General features: G+C 50.2%; 1 protein-coding gene across 3 annotated transcripts in view; it reads left to right on the top strand.

Moving 5' to 3' along the window:
- The window catches only part of MLLT6 (MLLT6, PHD finger containing), a 28,078-nt gene that overhangs the window by 5,491 nt on the left and 5,300 nt on the right, over positions 1–17,287 (top strand). Inside the window, exons 4-20 of one of the 3 annotated variants that reach the window (XM_078883571.1) lie at positions 1,093–1,147; positions 1,744–1,853; positions 2,012–2,115; positions 3,918–4,011; positions 4,366–4,455; positions 5,642–5,731; positions 6,992–7,187; positions 7,581–8,492; positions 9,059–9,210; positions 9,698–9,827; positions 10,193–10,265; positions 10,897–11,180; positions 11,635–11,772; positions 13,134–13,210; positions 13,826–14,460; positions 15,427–15,526; positions 16,569–16,808. In XM_078883571.1, coding sequence (XP_078739697.1) covers positions 1,093–1,147; positions 1,744–1,853; positions 2,012–2,115; positions 3,918–4,011; positions 4,366–4,455; positions 5,642–5,731; positions 6,992–7,187; positions 7,581–8,492; positions 9,059–9,210; positions 9,698–9,827; positions 10,193–10,265; positions 10,897–11,180; positions 11,635–11,772; positions 13,134–13,210; positions 13,826–14,460; positions 15,427–15,526; positions 16,569–16,808 — 3,480 coding nt within the window. Of the gene's footprint in view, positions 1–1,092; positions 1,148–1,331; positions 1,339–1,743; positions 1,854–2,011; positions 2,116–3,917; positions 4,012–4,365; positions 4,456–5,581; positions 5,732–6,991; positions 7,188–7,580; positions 8,493–9,058; positions 9,211–9,697; positions 9,828–10,192; positions 10,266–10,896; positions 11,181–11,634; positions 11,773–13,133; positions 13,211–13,825; positions 14,461–15,426; positions 15,527–16,568; positions 16,809–17,287 lie in introns of those variants that run through there. The other 2 variants (XM_078883500.1, XM_078883646.1) reach the window with 2 other exon arrangements.

The raw sequence follows: 17,287 nt of genomic DNA, 5'->3' as shown, positions 1-17,287 counted from the left end.
GATGCCCCTTTTATTCGTGATAAAGTTTGTTGGGTTAGTTTGCGTAATTGTGTCGTATACCCACCTCCACCCAACACAGACCATTAGTAAGGTTGACCTGGCATGTATTGCTCCACCACACCGGTGTGATGGAACACACCTACAACATTACCAATTGAGTGACATTTTGCTGGTTCTGTGCATGTGACAACCTTACTATTTTGCTGTGGCTGGTGGAGGTAGGTGTACGACAAATTTACCTTTACGCGATCTAACCGAAAAAACTTCATCATAAATAATATTGGTGGTGAAAGCCTATCTGTTAAAATGCCCCATTCATACTTTGTACATTAAGAGTATTTTTTTTTATTGTAGAGCTAAGTCAGGGCCAGCATTTGGCAGTGCAGAAATATCCACTCTTGTATTTTGCTTACGTGCTCCCATATCACACTCACATTCGCTAACCCGCATTATTGACCAGCATGGTGACCCATATGGCATTGGAGGCCTTCAAAAGGGCTGTATATGTACATTAGTTAAATGTTTTTGTTGCACAGACCTCGGTTCGAATGTTAACGCAGCATAGCGATTTTTTACATTCATATTTGTTCGTTATCTTAATTCCAGTTTGGTTGTCTGTGCCAGGCGTTGTCTAAGAGAAACCACATTTTTGGGTTTTATCATTTTAATAAGAGGCTCAATTTTTTTTGTTGCACGTTCGGGGCGCAAACACAATTGGCACATGCTGAGTGTTGGGTCAACGGTCAGCGGCTTGTCAGATTGCTCCTTAAAAAAAAAAACCCCAGGGTGTGTCCCTTTTTACTCATTATCTTCCTGCAAGGGTCACCATTGTCAATAGTAATTTGTGAACTATTTACATGCACACGTGGGTTTGATTGATCGCATGGCTTCAATGGGAAAGATGCCGACTTGTTCAAGTGTGTGGCAAATGGGCCTGCTTTCAGAATGCGCCTTCGTGTGTTTTTTAAACGTATGTGTCGCGGCAGACGGCGCACTTTGGATGTAGATCCCTGCAGTGCATTCAAACCCTCTGATCCATCGTCACCTGCTGCTCGATGTTAACGCACGCAACGCTGATTGATGTTCCCACAGAGATGTGAGCTTTGTCCACATAAGGATGGAGCATTGAAGAGGACGGATAACGGAGGTAACTGACTGGCCATCAGGGAAAATGGTTACATCCACAGACGGGAAGGGCGAGCTTGTGTGGCATGCTGTTCGGATCGGTGGGCTTCCACCAGAGACGAGCCCACGCTATCCTTCTCACATGCCCACTCGTGAAAGCGGATCTCATGGCCCAATGAGCCTGATGAGATAAAACGTCCAAAAAGGAAGTGGGTAACTTGGCCTTCCTCGTTACAATCAGTTCTGTAATCTGCCGCTGGTTTGCATTGCCACATCGTTGAATGTCTGCGCACGTTTAATGCGTGGTACATTGAATCCAAAAGTCGTCGATTCAATCACCTGTGTGTCTACACTGTTGCATGGTTACTTAACAACTGCAAAGCGGAGACAAAGATGGACGGTCATAGTACAGTACTGGTCACTTGACCCCCTTGTATGGCACGTCAGCCTAATTAAGTATCTCGCTACAAACATTTGTACCTGCTATCCGTAATGTTACGATGCATCTTCATGTATACGCATGTGGGGGGTGGCGACGTAGTCGTTGGCGTGTGCATCGAGCTCGTCTCTTCATAGGTGCACGCTGACGGCAATTTTTCTCTCACCTCGGGCATGCAGGCTGGGCACACGTGGTGTGTGCGCTATATATTCCTGAGGTTCAGTTTGCAAATGTGTCCACCATGGAGCCCATAGTACTCCAGTACGTGCCTCACGATCGCTACAATAAGGTGAGTGCCGCCCGCCTCCCCCGCTGCACTTCCCGTCGGAGCCATCGCCGCCTCTCCCAAGAGGCGCCATTCTTTGCCGAGCCATGTCGCGTCGCACTTTTCCGTTTCGGCCGAGCTGAGGGAGTGCCGCTTCGTTGTCGCCGCGTTGCCGCACGCAGACGTGCTACCTGTGCGAAGAGCAAGGGCGCGAGAGCAAGGCGGCCACGGGCGCCTGCATGACCTGCAACAAGCATGGGTGCCGGCAGGCTTTTCATGTCACATGGTACAATGAGCGCTCATGCCTGCACAGATGCATACACACACAAAACATTATACATTAGTCCCTCGGTTAAACTTTTTTTTTATCCGTTCCACGAAAACTTCTGTTAACCAAAATAAGTTGATTGAATTCACATGTAATAAAAAAGAAAGTCTTAAAAAATCACGTCTGCAAGAGAGCTGTTTCCACTGCCAAAATAGAAATATAATATAAACAAAGCCCATAGTGGTCTAAACGCTCAAATGGGCATCGCTGATTGGCCGAGTGCACGCTCTGCCCGCTTACGAGCGCGCGGATTGGCCGAAGTTGGCGCCATTGTATGCATAACGCAAACAAATCGTTAATCAACATTTTCTTGGTTCTTTCGGTAAAGTCACGTAGAAGGGCAATAATAAAATAATAAAAATGAAACATAATAAAATAATTCTCACGACGTTTCGGCCACAACGCAAGCAGCCGTCTTCAGGTGAAGAACAGGTCTGTCTTCCGTTGTGGCTGAAACATTATCTTATTATTTCCCTTCTACGTGACTTTACCGAAAGAACCAAGAAGATGAATCCCTGCAGTCACGAAAGCTTTAAATCGAAAAAAATCTACATTTTTTTTTTTTAGAAAAGTATTTTATGAACACCGTTAATCAACATTTTAACGTTAGTCGAAACGATGCGGTCCTGTCGGAGGCGAAATGTTAAGCAAAAAAACTTTCAACGATGTCACTGTTAACCGAGGGACGACAGTAGTTTATAATAGTGTTGGTTTATATCAGCAGGGGTGAGGATCCTATGGCCCGAGGCATCATTTCAGATGCTCCACTGCCACTTGAAAATGGCCCAAAAACGAAATCCGTCGTTGCAACGGATTTGGCCTCACTGAGTTGGCATGAAAGGACAATGTTGTACTTTTAATGTTAATGCATTCGGTCATTTCGTTCGCTACAAGGGCATCTTGCGTTAACAGAAGTGTTTCTCAAGTGTGTGTTTATGTGCGGCCCACGAAGGTATTTGAAAGTCTTATACGGAATTTCCCACCCAGAGTTTATACGGTGGTACTCTCCCACATGTGTACGCTAACGGACCTGTTTTAATTGTATGATGGTATAGAGTGACGGAGTTTTTTTCTGGCCAACGAGGACAGTTTATTTAGGTGTATTTTAATAACAATTATTGGTTGAGAGCATACACACAACTCTGGGGGTTGTCATGTGACCTCTGTGATCTGGTTGGAAATTGCCTTTCCAATAGCCCATCAGGGGGGAAGAACCGATGACATTCAGATTTGGGAAACTGCATTTCCTTTACGTTGGAAAACTGCAGCAACTATTACCAGGGTCAGTTGCCAGCAGCGATGGCCATAACATGCCCAGGTGTCGGTATCTGAAGGGGAGTACATATGTGCTTGCTTCAGTGTGGCCGCGCACCTATACATGTGGTGCGGCACGGTGGCGAGATGTTAACTACCTCGCCTGGTATGCAGGAGGTTGTAGGTTCGATCTTGACCCTGATGCCTGCTGTATATTTGCAGTTTGCGTGTCTCTCTCCCCGTGGTCGCGTGGCTTTTTCTTCGGGTTTTCCGGTTTTTCCCTCCACATTTAGAATCAACATCACGCGTTCAGAGTATTTGGCTACTGCTATACATTTCCACGTGGCGATAGGCCACTTCTTCGATCTATCATTTGTGTGGCCAGGTCGCTTCTGAAAAAGAGCTGTATAGCTCCGTGGGCATTACCTGGTAAATAAAAAAAAATTGTGATTATAGTTCAGTGCGATGCCTGCTGCACATAGTGATGCCAGTGTGTGCCTTCACAGCGCGCAGATGGCCGGCCTGCTGTGCGAGGAGGAGGGAGTGGGGGCCGACAATGTCAAGTACTGTGGCTACTGCAAGTACCACTACAGCAAGATGGTAAATGGCACGTGTCGTGGAGTTTGTGACGTTCCTATCTCACTCTTAATTGCAGTTGCTTGCTAAAACAAATCGGATACGCCGCAAGCGGATAATCGAGTCTACTGTATTTGGCTGCTATAAATTTCCACGTGATAAGTCGCAGCGTTTATTTATCATTTGTGGCCAGGTCGCTTCTGAAAGCTACATAGCTCAGTGGACCTTACCTGGTAAAATACAAAATAGTTTAGTTTTATAGTATCAGGACATTGATGCTTACGTAGGTAGTTGGCACTGCTGGTGCAGGCTTGATATTAGCGGCGATGTTGTGATTGTCGCTGCTGCCACTGTAACGCTCACGGTGTTGTCCAACAGAAGGGGCGCCCGGCCGGACGGAGTGCGTTTGATGCCGGGCTCGGCGAGGCTGCGTCGCACTCTCAGGAAAAACACGAGCGCGACAAGAAGGTTCGTTTGTGCCGCTGCACACGCTGTGTCCATGTCCGTGCAAACGGGATGCGCTCAGTCCTAATGAGGCTCGGTCAGTGCTGCTGGGTTCCCAGTCAGTGCAAATGAGTCTCAGTGCTCCTGGGATTCATTGGGTACCAATGAGTCTCAGTCGCATTGGTTTTTTTTATCATTACTCATGAGTCTCAGTGCTACTGAGTATCTGTCAGGACTGATGGGTATTGGGTTAGTTAGTAAAGTTGGAGTCTATTGAGGCCAGTGTTCTTCATTGCAAGGCCTGCGGGCCACTGGTGGCCTTTAATGCGGCCTTTGACGAGCAGCCCCCGACAATACATAAATGTGAAAACACCCCCCATCGTGCTGTCACACCCAATGGTTTCAAATATGTGGTGGCCCTCATACTGACGATGTCTTATCGGCGAAAGTGGCCCCCCTCTGAAAGTTGGTGTAGAACACTGATTTAGGATAATGATCCTCCGTCAGTATTAATACATCCCAGTGAATACTGCTAGATCAGTGTCAGTACTACAGGGATGCAATCTGTACTGCTGTACCAGTCTCTGTACTGATACGTTCCTGTGAATACATGTATGTATCCTTCAATACAACAGTCTGCTTGGTCTCTGTGTGTCTCTGCATGTGTCTTAGTTTCTGTGTATGCCTTCGTATCTGTTTGGAGGGAGTTATGAAGGCGGGGGGTAGGGACTGATGGCTGTCTGCTTTGCCACGACCAATGGAGACAGGAAGGCGGGAGGTGGGCTTTTGGGTGTTTGAGGTTCTTTCCCTTCCTATAATTCCAAAAATACCGCGGCACACCGGCTGCAAAGCTGTGTGTGTGTGTGAATGTTGAACTTCTTTCGCACCGTACGTAGTACTGCCAGACACTGTCTCCCAGTGGCTTAGAGTTCCAGTGGCTTTTGTCGGACACCTGCAGAGAACATCACATTTTTGTGTGAGGTTTGTCCCGGTTGTCCTGACGTGCCCAAACGGGTTTTATGGAATTCCGTTTGTGGGTGTGGCATTGAGTCTTCGTGCGAATTGTTCGGGAAAAATGTGCAAGTTGTGGTAAAGCGCTTGATGTGACACGACTGACAAGTGGTGATGTGCGCACTGTGCAAAAACACAGGGAGGCACGTTGGGTCAATCCGGATCCCAGCCCGGCTCATTACCCGTTCCGTGTTTGCAGAAGAATCGAGAGAAGGAAAAGCAAAAGAGGCATAAACGAGTGGGGGAGCCGAGCCCCCTACTGCCTTCCCTCACCGTCACCACTGAGAAGGTCAGAAGTCATGCCATCGATGTCCTTAATTGTCTTATTTTTCCCAGAGGTCCCTTTTGCTGTGCCATTTTCGGGAGGGTTTGGGTGGCATTAAACACCAAAGGCGGTTTTGTTCCCGTGCACGCTTGACAAGGTGTAGTCCGTTTATTCTTGTTTACTTTCCAAGACAAATTAATTAGATATAATTGACATGTTTTTTGGTAATTTACTTCGGGAGAGGGCTTCTGTGTTTTTTTTGGTGGGGAAAAAAATTAGAACGTAATAGGCGAGGTAAATGTTATCGCGTAAAATGACTCGCATTCGTAGTGCCTAATGGTGGTGTCTCACCACGGTGACCATGTCGTCGTGTGATCGTCGTGAAAGATGGGGGATTAATTGGAGTGACCAAATACGTACTTCTCTGATATTCGCTCGTTATCCATTGCTTTGCGACACGCAGATGGAAGAGGCGGTACATGCCGAGCAGGTAGTTCTCACCGGAACTATTCTCTTCATCAAACATTTTTTTCTCCTGGGTGCGACCCTCTTAAAAATCAAACTTGGTTCTTTGGCAAGGGGGGGGGGCGATCTTTCTCTGGATAATTGGTGTATTTCTCATCCTATGGGACATTCTTTTGCCAGTATCAAAGTATGAAAAATAACAATAGGTTTTTGCCATGTTTGGCAATAAAACAGGTGTTAATATGTTCAAACACCAAATAGATAACTTTTGCAAGGAATCAAGTCTGCATTAAACATACGTACTTGTGGCAAACATGAAAGCATGTTGTTTGCATGCTTACCACACGCATGTGTGGTTAATGCAGACTTGATTCCTTGCAATAGGCGTCTATTTGAAGGTTGAACATCTTAACGCACCTATTTTATTGCCAGAAAGGGTAAAACCTATTATTTCTCATCCTTGTGCTGCATTTGGCTCTCTGGTTATACTTTCGCTCTCTGGAGTGATGTAACAAATATCTCTCGATTAAAATACTACCGTCCGGTCTCCCATTTTCCACCACTGACCAATCGGGGTTAATTTGGCAGCTGCCTACGTGAAGTGGAAAATGTAAATGAGTTTATTTGATGCTCCTCGGTGTCGGTCCGTTATCACCAAGCGTGGTGCGTGTCTGGTGAGTGGCGAGTAGTGAATGTCCGGTGCTTATCAAGAGTGGCAAGTGGTGATGGTCGGCCTTAGGCATGTGTAGTGACGCGAGTAAAGCTAGTCTTTACATAAATTAAGAGCAGGCGATGTCCGTCGGATGCCGCGTGGTACAGACGTACACCAGCCCGAGTGGCGCCTTCCTGAACGCGTCGCTCAAGCGCCTAGACGACCCGACTTCTCGATTCACCCATGCCAACTTCAAGGAGGTGCCGGTGCACTCTGGCACCGGCAGTGAGGGCTCCGAGGGCAAATGTCAGGACGGCAAGAAGAAGAAACTGCCCCATGGCTCGGGGCAGAAGGGAAAGAAAGGTGAGTGTGGGGAGTTTTTTTGTAAAAGTTGCCATTTCATTATCGTCCAGGGCCACACGCCAAAACGCGTGCGGTGTGCATAATGACAAAATGCTGATTTGAAAATGTGTTGTGGTAACAATAGTAATAGGGCATGTAAAGATTCATCGTTTGATACATTAAATACATTAAAATCCATTCTTACATTTTCTGTACTAGTATTGAATAATAACATGTTTGACTTAAATTAGTAAAATTTCGGTATAAAATGTTCATAAGTTAAACATTGAAATTGGTGGCCTTGGTAGTTGAGTCCCTGCACGCGACCATTGATACTTTAGTTTCCACACATGGCCCCTTCCCTTCCCACTTGACTACGACGCAACGTCTCACAATCGTACGTGCACGCCACAGGTGGCAGTGGCGCCGTTAAGTCGGTAAGCCTCGTGCAGTCAGCCCAGGAGCTGCTGGGCTACGTGGACCTCAACACGCACAAGGACGGTTACGCGCCGGCGAGCGGCCTCAAAGGATCCGGCCAGGGCTCCGGCGCCACTCGCGATGGCCCCAAGGCCATGGATGGGGCCTGCCAGGACCCCACGGCGGCCCCGAGCAAGGCCGCGCTCGGCGGCTCGGCCGCTCCGCCTCCACCGCCTCCGCCGCCCCCGTCGTTGTGCGCGCCGGCCCCCACCGCATCGCCACCGAGGCTCTACGAGAAGGCCTACGAGCACTCGTCGCCCCCCAAACTATACGAGAAGGCCTACGAGGAGTACGTCATGAGTGGCTTCAGCACCGTGGCTGGGAAGCGTTCGCACCCCTGCTCGTCCGGAAAAGACGAGTCGGGCCCCGGCTGGGAGAACAAGCGCAAGGCGAGCAAGAAGGCCAAGCCTTCGGTGGGCCTCGCCAGGGCCGCAGCCGCGTCGGTCGGTGGGCCCGGGGGGGCGCCGCCACCCGCCGCCGCCGCCTCGTCGATCGCCGGTGCCGCGACGTGCCCCGGAGGCGGCGCCGTTGGCGGAGGTGCGGCGGGGCCCCCCGCGCTGGACGGGCTGGCGACAGGTGGCGGAGTAGGAGGTGGCGGCGGTGGCGGGGGAGGAAGGGCTGGCGGCGCAGGGCGGCCCGACGCCTTGCCCACGTCCTCGCGCCTATCGAGCTCCTCCAACTCTTCGTCGGCGTCCTCGGTGGCGTCGTCGACGAGCAGCGCTTGCGGTTCGAGCGCCAAGTCGCCGTCGTCGCAGCGCAACGGCAGCTTCCACAGCATGAGGGCAGCGAGCGCCTCCCCGCCCGGCTCGTGTTCGCACAGCCCGCCTCCGCCTGGCCTGCCCGCCTCGGGTACGCCGTGTCACCATCGTCGCCATCGTCATCAACGTTATCTTCCTTGTCGTTGTCATCTTTATCATTCAAGAGATGCGTGATGGTGTATTTTGGTTTATGTGGCAGTGTGTGTTGTGCACGTGGAGCGGGCGTGTAGCGGTCAGCACGATGCGCTACGAACCCGGCAACCAAAGTTCGATTCCCACTCACGGCCAACACGAGTGACGTTTATCTGAACCGGTTCTGGGCCTCCCCTAGGTCGACTTGGCCTCAAATGAGTACCCGGTGCGGTGTGTAAGCATCGCTACTAGCGAGACGGAGGCCGGGCGTGGTGTTGGCCATCCCACCCCCTCTTGTGCCGTGTGCCGGCCTTCATAGGTGCTTGCTAACAGCACTTGCCCCAACAGTCTGTAAAGGCTATACAGGGGATCTTTGTCTTCGTATGCGGTGCTTGTGTGTGGTGAATTCTCTGCGTGCGGTGTGTACGGTCATTGTGGTCCGTATGGTGCTGGTGATGCATGTGGTGCATATTCCCAAGCAGAGCGTGCGATGTGTGCGTGCTGTGCACTTGTGGGCGCGTTCAGGTGGTTTCCTGAGTGGGGACGCGCCACCGTCCCTGCAGAGCTCGGGGGGTCCCTCTCCTCTGTTTCCGTCGGCGCTGGCCCAGCCGCACCTGCCCACGCTGCCCCCATTGCAGTTTTCCTCGCCCGCTTTCCCACCAACGCTCTCCACACAGGTGCGGTTGACCTCCCTACCTCCCTCCCTCCCTACATCCCTACCTCCCTCCCCCGTACGTCTGCGCCTGAATCTTGTGTGCCCCACCCCCTCACCGCCTCCTCTTATTGAAGACGATGCCGTTCCTCGACTCCCGAATGGTACAACCCAGCCCATTGAGCTGCTCAAGTGAGCAGCGGGCAACTTGCATGATCGTGTTCTATTCGAACACGAGAGAGGCTGATTAATTTGGCAACTTGCCACTGATGCTCACCCCGGTGGCAAGCGATATCTCAACCGGACCTTGGTCTCCCCTCGGTCGACTCGGCTTTGAATGAGTACATGGCACGGTGTGTATAGGTCAGCGCTGAAGAGAGGGAGGCAGCCAGGCGTAGTACTAACCACGCCGCACACTTGTGCGCCATGCCAGTCTTCATAGGTGTTCACTAACAGCCTATGTAGGTGTTATGCAAGGTTATTTGCGTGTTTGTGTGTGCACGTGTGCGCAGAGTGGAGGGTGTCTGCGGTCTCCCCATGGTCTGGCACCGGCTCATCTGTACGGGAGTCCCCTCAGTACGGCCACCAGCGTGGCCGCCCTGCCCGCCATTACGCCCGCCGCCGAAACAAGCTCCCTGGACGGTGCGAGTCGGCTCCTGAAACGCAGTCGGTGTCGCCAGCGCAGCCATCGGCAAAACTACTTGCGCCGTCACCACTGTCGTCTTCATATCATCGTTACCATCATCGTCATCGTCTTCATCGCAATAAGTTTTATCACTACTGTCGTCATTTTCTGAACATTTGAAGATGTACACAATCATTATATACGTGCAGTATTCATTTTACATCATCATTCACACTTTTGCAATAAGATTTTTACATAGATTGCTAAGTTTACGATTAACAGTGCGTGTACACGCTGCAGACACCGACATTTTTTGTCAAATTTTTGCGCTAGCAGTTGCATCTCGCTGAGGTTTGCGTGATGGTGCCACGTGCGTTTGTAGACAAGGCAGTGGACAACTCTGACTCGAGGCTACATAAAAAGAGCATCGCGTCGCACAACAGCGCCCCATCTTTGTGAGTATCCACACGAGAACACCTTCCGGCTGGCGTGTGTCTGCCATGCACAATCGTGAGTTGAGGCGATTATCAAGTCGGGGCAATTTTTAAAACAAGTTGGTGCCAGAATTTCTCTCTGTTGCTGGTTGCCACCACCATTCTTCGTGGTAAAAAAACGAGTTATCTCCAAATATTGGATCCACCCCCTCGTTGACAACTGGGATGACAACCTTTAAATCAGAACAGAGATCACATGACAATCCAAGGTTGTGTTCTCTGTCGACCTATTAGCGTTCATCAAATACAGTTTTCAAAAAGTCTGTCTTCATTGGCCAGAAAACAACTGTCACTTTGTAGCAGTTGCCAAAGTTGCTCATAGTAGAGGAGTAAATCACAACTTTGTGGAACGTCAACGCTGTGATCATCCCATGCAGAAGCTGGCCCAGCCATGGGTGGTGTGAGTTCTCAACGGGAATGAGGGCTGCCCCCAGAGCTCCCCCTTGACTTTTGACGAATTGCACCGATTGCAGTGTGAAAAAGAGCTACACAGATCAGTGGGCCTTGGTCAAATAAAAAAAAATTGTTTAGCTTGGTGTGCGCCCACGCGTTATTGCCTATTAACGTGCGACACCATGCCCGGTGCGTGCAGTCTGCAGACGTCCGACATGCAAGTGCGCTTCGACGCCGCTCCGAGCGCTCCCTCCGGGCGCTATGATGTCCCGCAGCCTGGCCTGTCCGTGCGCTACGAGCCGGGCCACCTGGGGCCCGGGATGGGCCGCTTTGACCTGGGCCAGGCAGGCATGGGCATGGGCCCTGGCCCTGCCGGGCTGGAGGCTGCCCAGCAACCAACACCCACCAGCATCGAGCAGCTCTTGGAGCGGCAGCTGAACGAGGGGCAGCACTTCCTGATTGAGCAAGCCGCTCCGCCTGATGGTGCGTTCCAGATTGCCGTCATTCACTAAACTAAAACTATTTTAAACGAAACCTATTTTTTATTTTACCAAGTAAGGCCCACTGAGCTATATAGCTATTTTTCAGAAGCGACCTGGCCACAAATGATAGCCCAATGAAGTGGCTTATGTGGAAATTTATAGCAGCCAAATACTCTAAACGCATGTTTCTAAATGCGGAGGGGAAAACCGGAGGACCCGGATAAAAATCCACACGACCAAGGGGAGAACATAAAAACTCCAAATATATAGGTGTCAAGGTCGGGATCGAACCCACGACCTCCTGTATACCAGGCGAGGTAGTTAACATCTCCCCTCCGCTAAGTGACCCACATATTACGGTCACTCTGACCCACATAACACACTCACGGTGACGCACACGGCGACCCACGTTCAGTACCAAACTCCCCACCCATCCTGTCCGACTGCGCGTGCAGTCATAGGCTACTTGCGGGGCCTGCATCGGCTGCAGACGGAGAACCGTCGTCTCGAGGAGCAGATCCGCATGCTGACGGCACGACGTGAACGCCTCATGCTGCTCAGCAGCCAGCTCGCTCTGCCGCTGGGGCACGCTGGTACGGTGCTGCTAGACGTGGGTGGGCGCTGGCCGGCATTGGTAGGCATGGGCGGGCATTGGTGGTCGCGGGCAAGTACTGGCAGGGACTAGCGGGTGCTGGCAGACACTGGTAAGCACTAAGGGGCATGGGCGGACATAAGCAGGAATTAAAAGGCATTAACAGACACAGACTGGCACTGGCGGGTACCGGTGAGCACTAATCGGTGTGGCGAAAGCGAGGCAGTGTGGCACACACCATGCAGGTTGTAGCACCACTTCATTGATCGTCACAACTGGAGGACGGAACTCGAGTAAAACTGGAGGCCCCATATGGGTGCAGTGTTGAATATATTAGTTGGGCATCGCAATTACTTAACAAATGTAAATTACCCGTGAAAAACAAACCTGTGCTGTCAGTGCGTTCTTACCTGGTTACCTGGCTGTAAATAGAGATAATGTATCTGTAGGCGTCAGCAAATATTGGTATCATATGGGGCAAGCACACACAAGGGATGCATTTGGACAGTGTTAATTGTGTATCATGTAAATAAGATAAATCTACCAAAATATAAAGAAATACCACAAGACTACTTATCCTTACCAGTTGTGACCGCTGAGCAGACTTGGCCTCTGAGTTCCATACAGAAGTGCAAGTCAGAAGTCAGAACTGAGTTTGTGGTGGAGGGAAAGGGAGGTCGTCCAAGTAATGGAAGAAGTGATACTGACCACGATAGAACACGTGCGAACTCGATAAAGTTATTATCAATACCCCAATGGGATCACGAGCTCAAATTTTGACAATTAAATCAGTCATGGGGGACTGAATCATTACGGTCCTAATTGACAGGACAGCATGAGAGCTGGCATTCGTGCAGTATTATATTATCATTCTATTTAGATCAACAGTGTCTTTCTCGCATTACGTGTTTATCCATAAATCTCACGCATAGTTACACTTTTGTAATTGCAGCACAGCCACTGCTCCCTCGCCAACATCGCACACTCCCCTCTTACTTTCACCACCTCCCACCGATCTGATGTGAAACGATGCCTAATTTAAACAAATTCTTGCACTCACGAATCAATCGTTATTTGCAAGTGATGTGGCAATGTTACATTTAGGCTGATAGAGCAATGAAAACGAACCGGAGAGAGAATCAATAAAAAGTGCTTACAAGATGGTCACGTTGAACCGCAGGGTGTTGCCGCCCAGGGGTGGTCACTCTGGGAAAAACAGCCGTCAACTTTTACAAGCACACAAAACAATGTCCCGTGGTGGATTTCCTAACGACTCGGATTTGTTGTTGTTTCTTTTCACTTTGGGATTATAATGCTTCTTGTCAAACCCGCCCCCCCGGGGCCTTGTGTTTATTGCCACAGATCAGCAGTGCAGCAGGAAGACTCCGCCGGGTGGTGCCGGGTTTCACATGGACGGGTCGCTCACCATGTCTGCCGCTGTGAGTCGTCTCCCTCCCCCCCTCACCCCCCCCCCCCCTCACCCCCCCCCTCGTTCTTCTGTATCACTATTCCTCACCGCTCAACCGATTCGGTGGGGGAGCCCTGGTCCGGCCAGCTGAAAATTCGGGGGCTTAGCCGTGATTTAAATAAATATATACATAAAAAAACACGTGTGTATGTGTATTACACACACAAATAAGCTCTGCAGTATATGTAGTACAAATATTAGTGTGTTGGGTATGTGTGTATTCGTGTACATATAAAAAAAATTAAAGTACTTTGTGGTATGTACCTGTTGAACTTCTTTCGCATCGTATGTAGCCAACCGTGCTTATCAAAGGTATTTGTATGTTACAGTGTACTGTAGTTATGTCTGAGGGTATGTTTTTTCTTAAACAAACTAAGCTACTGTGGTGAAGGCCTCACTCTTAAATGGATCGCTGCAGCCACGTGTGTTGGCTGTGCCGTTTGCTGGTAGTTAGGACAGTTTTACAACTCCTCAAGTCTCGTTTTAAAGTTCAAATCCAGCCGCAGACTTAATCGCAATGTTGTGAATGTGGCAGTGAGATGAGCCGCTCAGATTCGTTTGCTTATGGCCCCCCCGTGGTCAACAGGAGTCGGGCTCGGGCACCCCTCTGTCCGTACCAAGCAGCTCCCCTCTCCTCCCGGGCGCCTCCCTCACCCCGGCCGGAGTGGCCAGCGTCCTGCATCAGCAGCAGCAGCAGCACTCACTGCCTGTCGCCTCCGGCATGCTCGGCATGCAGCAACAGCAGCAGAAAGGAGCAGCCATGCCCACCCTGACGCCAGCTCAAGGGGCGGCGTGCATGCCCACGGGAATGCTCGTGCACCCTCAGGGCCCTGGCAGCAGCAACTCCATACCAAGTCTGGTTGTGCAGCAGTCGCCACAGCAGCAGCAGCAGCAGCAACAACAGGGCCTGGGGATGCAGCAGTCGCTCAGCTTGCAGCAGCATAACACCGTTGGGATGCCGTCGATGAGCGTGCAGCAGCAGCAGCATCAGGGCGCCGGACTGACGGGTGTGCAGCAGCAGGTGGCAGCTGGTGTCGGCGCGATGCAAGGCGGCGCCGGCAGGATGTTAAGCGGCCTCCCCGGCAGCCAGATCTCAATCAACGGGCTCGTGGGGGCACTCAACAGCGTCGTGCAGACGCCAGCGGCAGCGCCCATGGGGCAAAACTCGAGCCCCAACCACCCCACGCTGGGCCTCTCGATGCCCAGCAGCCTCGGCAACAGGTGTGGAGATGAACCCACCCGCGCGCTGCCAACGTCCACATGCGCCCGCTCACTTGTTGTTGTTGTTTATTTTGACTTGTCTGGCTTTTGTCTACAATTTTAACCTAATTTTGCTCTGCATCATCACGAAGTTAGAATCTATTGGGGTTTCTCACAGAGCAGTTGCTTCAAACACTGCGAGTTTAAAAATGCGCTGCGCTCAAGGTAAATTCACAGAGCCACCTCTGAAAGCCCATCAAGTGACCTCTCCGTCCACTGAGTCGAGGGCAGCACTTTCCCACCAATTCTGCTTCTGAGAATATAATGTTGAAATTTAGAATTTCTAAGAAGAAAACGTTTTCATCAAATTAAAATCCCAAACCCACTTTAATGTTTTTCCTCTTTTACACTCATTGTTAAACAGGCTGAGACCATCAACTAGTTACACTTGAGAACCTGATGTAATCGCAGGCGGGTGCGTGGATTCAAACCCAGAATCTCAGCAGTGCCGAATGAGGGCGCTTACGGACCCCCCTTCCTCTCGGCCACATCTAATGAAATCCGGGTTTTATTTTATGATCCAAGCTCTCATTTTTTAATAACAAAAATGTGTATTCTAATTATCGTCACCTTTTCATATTCATCTGATATATGACTCTCAGGCCCTTGGCCCATTGTGCAATGCAGCCAGACAGAGAGATTTTTAAAGGATGAAACCCAGATGAAGAGAAACATTCATTTATATAACAGCTGACCACAGTGGTCTGACCAGGTGGTTTGAAGTGGGAATGGCCTCTGAAAAACACGTCATTAATTGGGCCACTTTTACTGTGTGCTTAATCTTCCAGAGTTGTTTGCCGCCGACTTTCATTTGCATCCTCTGGCAAATATTGACACGCTTTTGTGTGGCTTGCTGCTGCAGAATTGCGTCCGCGTGCGTGTTTATCTCCGCCGGTGCATGTCTTTGACTCTCTCGTATGTATGCAGCATCTCTGGGCTCGCCCTGCTGCAAGACCAGCAGCGCCAGATTTTGATGCACCAACAGCAATCCTTCCACCAGCTCCTGGGAGACCAGCTCTTCACACAGGTCAGACTCTTGGGCTGTCAGAGGTGCAAGCACCAGTGAGTTCGCCAATTATGAATTCGCTTGGCGGATGCAACGATTTGTCGATCAATATATAGTTTTTATTGCTCTACATACATTGACATCTTGTAATAATCCATTATTTCAAATCTTAACATTTAAGGGAATTTTCGTACCCAAGTGTATTTTTTATCTGTTTGCATATTTACCCCGTGCCATTTCTGAAGCAGTCGTCAAAGAAAAGTTTAGTCTTTCTACGTGTAATGATTTTACGCAGGGCCCCTCAAGCCCCCCTCCTACACCATGGACTGTTGTGTATTGCAGCGTAATTTTCTTCTTTCGTATGGCTGACGTAGATGCAGAGCAACAACTACAATTTCACATTCAGGTGGTCAAGCCAGATAACCGCATCGGGAGCAGCGGAGTGTATCGATCGCTGTGATGTCTCCTTTGTATTTGTGGATCGGGCATTGCGTCGTTACATGGTTGTACGGCCTCTATTCTGGATGACCAGTCGCACACTACAGGAGAGTTTAAAATGTTCCATTTGTGTATCAGGTCTTCGCATCTGCCATGGTTTGTGCGGATGCGATTTAGAGTGAACCATGAGTGTAATGACTAACGTGTGTGCCGTCAATTGCATCAGAACAATAGGTCAATGCGCACACCTCCTTCATAATTGGAAAATTAAATACAAGCCACAGTGCGATTGAGCCCCTGAAACCCAAATTACGGACCATATAATAAACCACTGGTCTGCGCTCCGTCAACGGAGGAAGAATAGCAAATACGCACTAACTCTCACCTGAAGCCCTGAATATATTGCCATGCGCAAGGTTGGAATGAATCTGTCCAGGTAAAGCCCGTTTGTCAACCGGTTGATAGATAAGGGCCTCCCTACATCATGCGGGACATGGGGGTTATTTGACTATCCTTAACTACGCTGGTCTGTGTCAATTGGTGAAGGTTGCTTGAATAGATAACCAGGAGCATAGAAGTTACAATTACTGATTTGAGTCCCCCATCCTGCATGGCCACTGGACAGGATCCTCAGCAACTGATGTACCACCTCATGCAGCAGCAGCAGCAACAGCACCAGCAGCAGCAACAGCAGCACCAGCAGCACCAGCAGCAGGGCCCCAGCAACGCCGCCTCTCACGAGCAGCACCTGGCGGGGGGCCCATCGTGCACGCTGCCCCCCCTGGGTGGCACCCCCGTGCCCGTCTCTGCTCCTGGCCAGGCAAACCCCTTCCTGAGTCTTCATTCTGACCAGGCTGCTCTGAAGGTGAAGCCGTCTGCACAAGCTGCTGCTGCTGCTTTGCTCTTCTCCTTTGATTTGGGCTGTAAACTAGGTGGCGGCGGTGGCGGGCGTGGTGGCGGCGGTGGCGGCCGTGGTGGCGCACGCCTGCAGACCAAACCACTTTGGTGGCAGGGTTGGTCGATCGAGCTGATTTCATCTTGTGCTCTGAAATGCCAAACCTCCTGGGTTTCAATGTGGCCCAGTGATGGCAGTGTACATTCATTGACATCTTGCTGATATATCTATATATATATAAAATGGAAATTTGTGAATGTGTCTGTTGGAAATGTTTAGCATACTTCCCAACATGCAACAAACTTTAAATTTGGCACGTGGGTAGCTTCCAGACTGGACACAATGCAAAAAGTATAAAAATAGACTTTTGTATTTTTGAGGGGGGGGGGGGCGCAATAATGGATATATTTTGCACGGCAAGTGAGCGGTGACGTCACATCTGTGATGAC

This window comes from Lampetra fluviatilis, chromosome 1 (genome assembly GCF_964198595.1).
Source record: "Lampetra fluviatilis chromosome 1, kcLamFluv1.1, whole genome shotgun sequence".
NCBI lineage: Eukaryota > Metazoa > Chordata > Hyperoartia > Petromyzontiformes > Petromyzontidae > Lampetra > Lampetra fluviatilis.
Note: the sequence above shows the minus strand (reverse complement) of the source record. Positions and strands in the feature narration are given on the sequence as shown.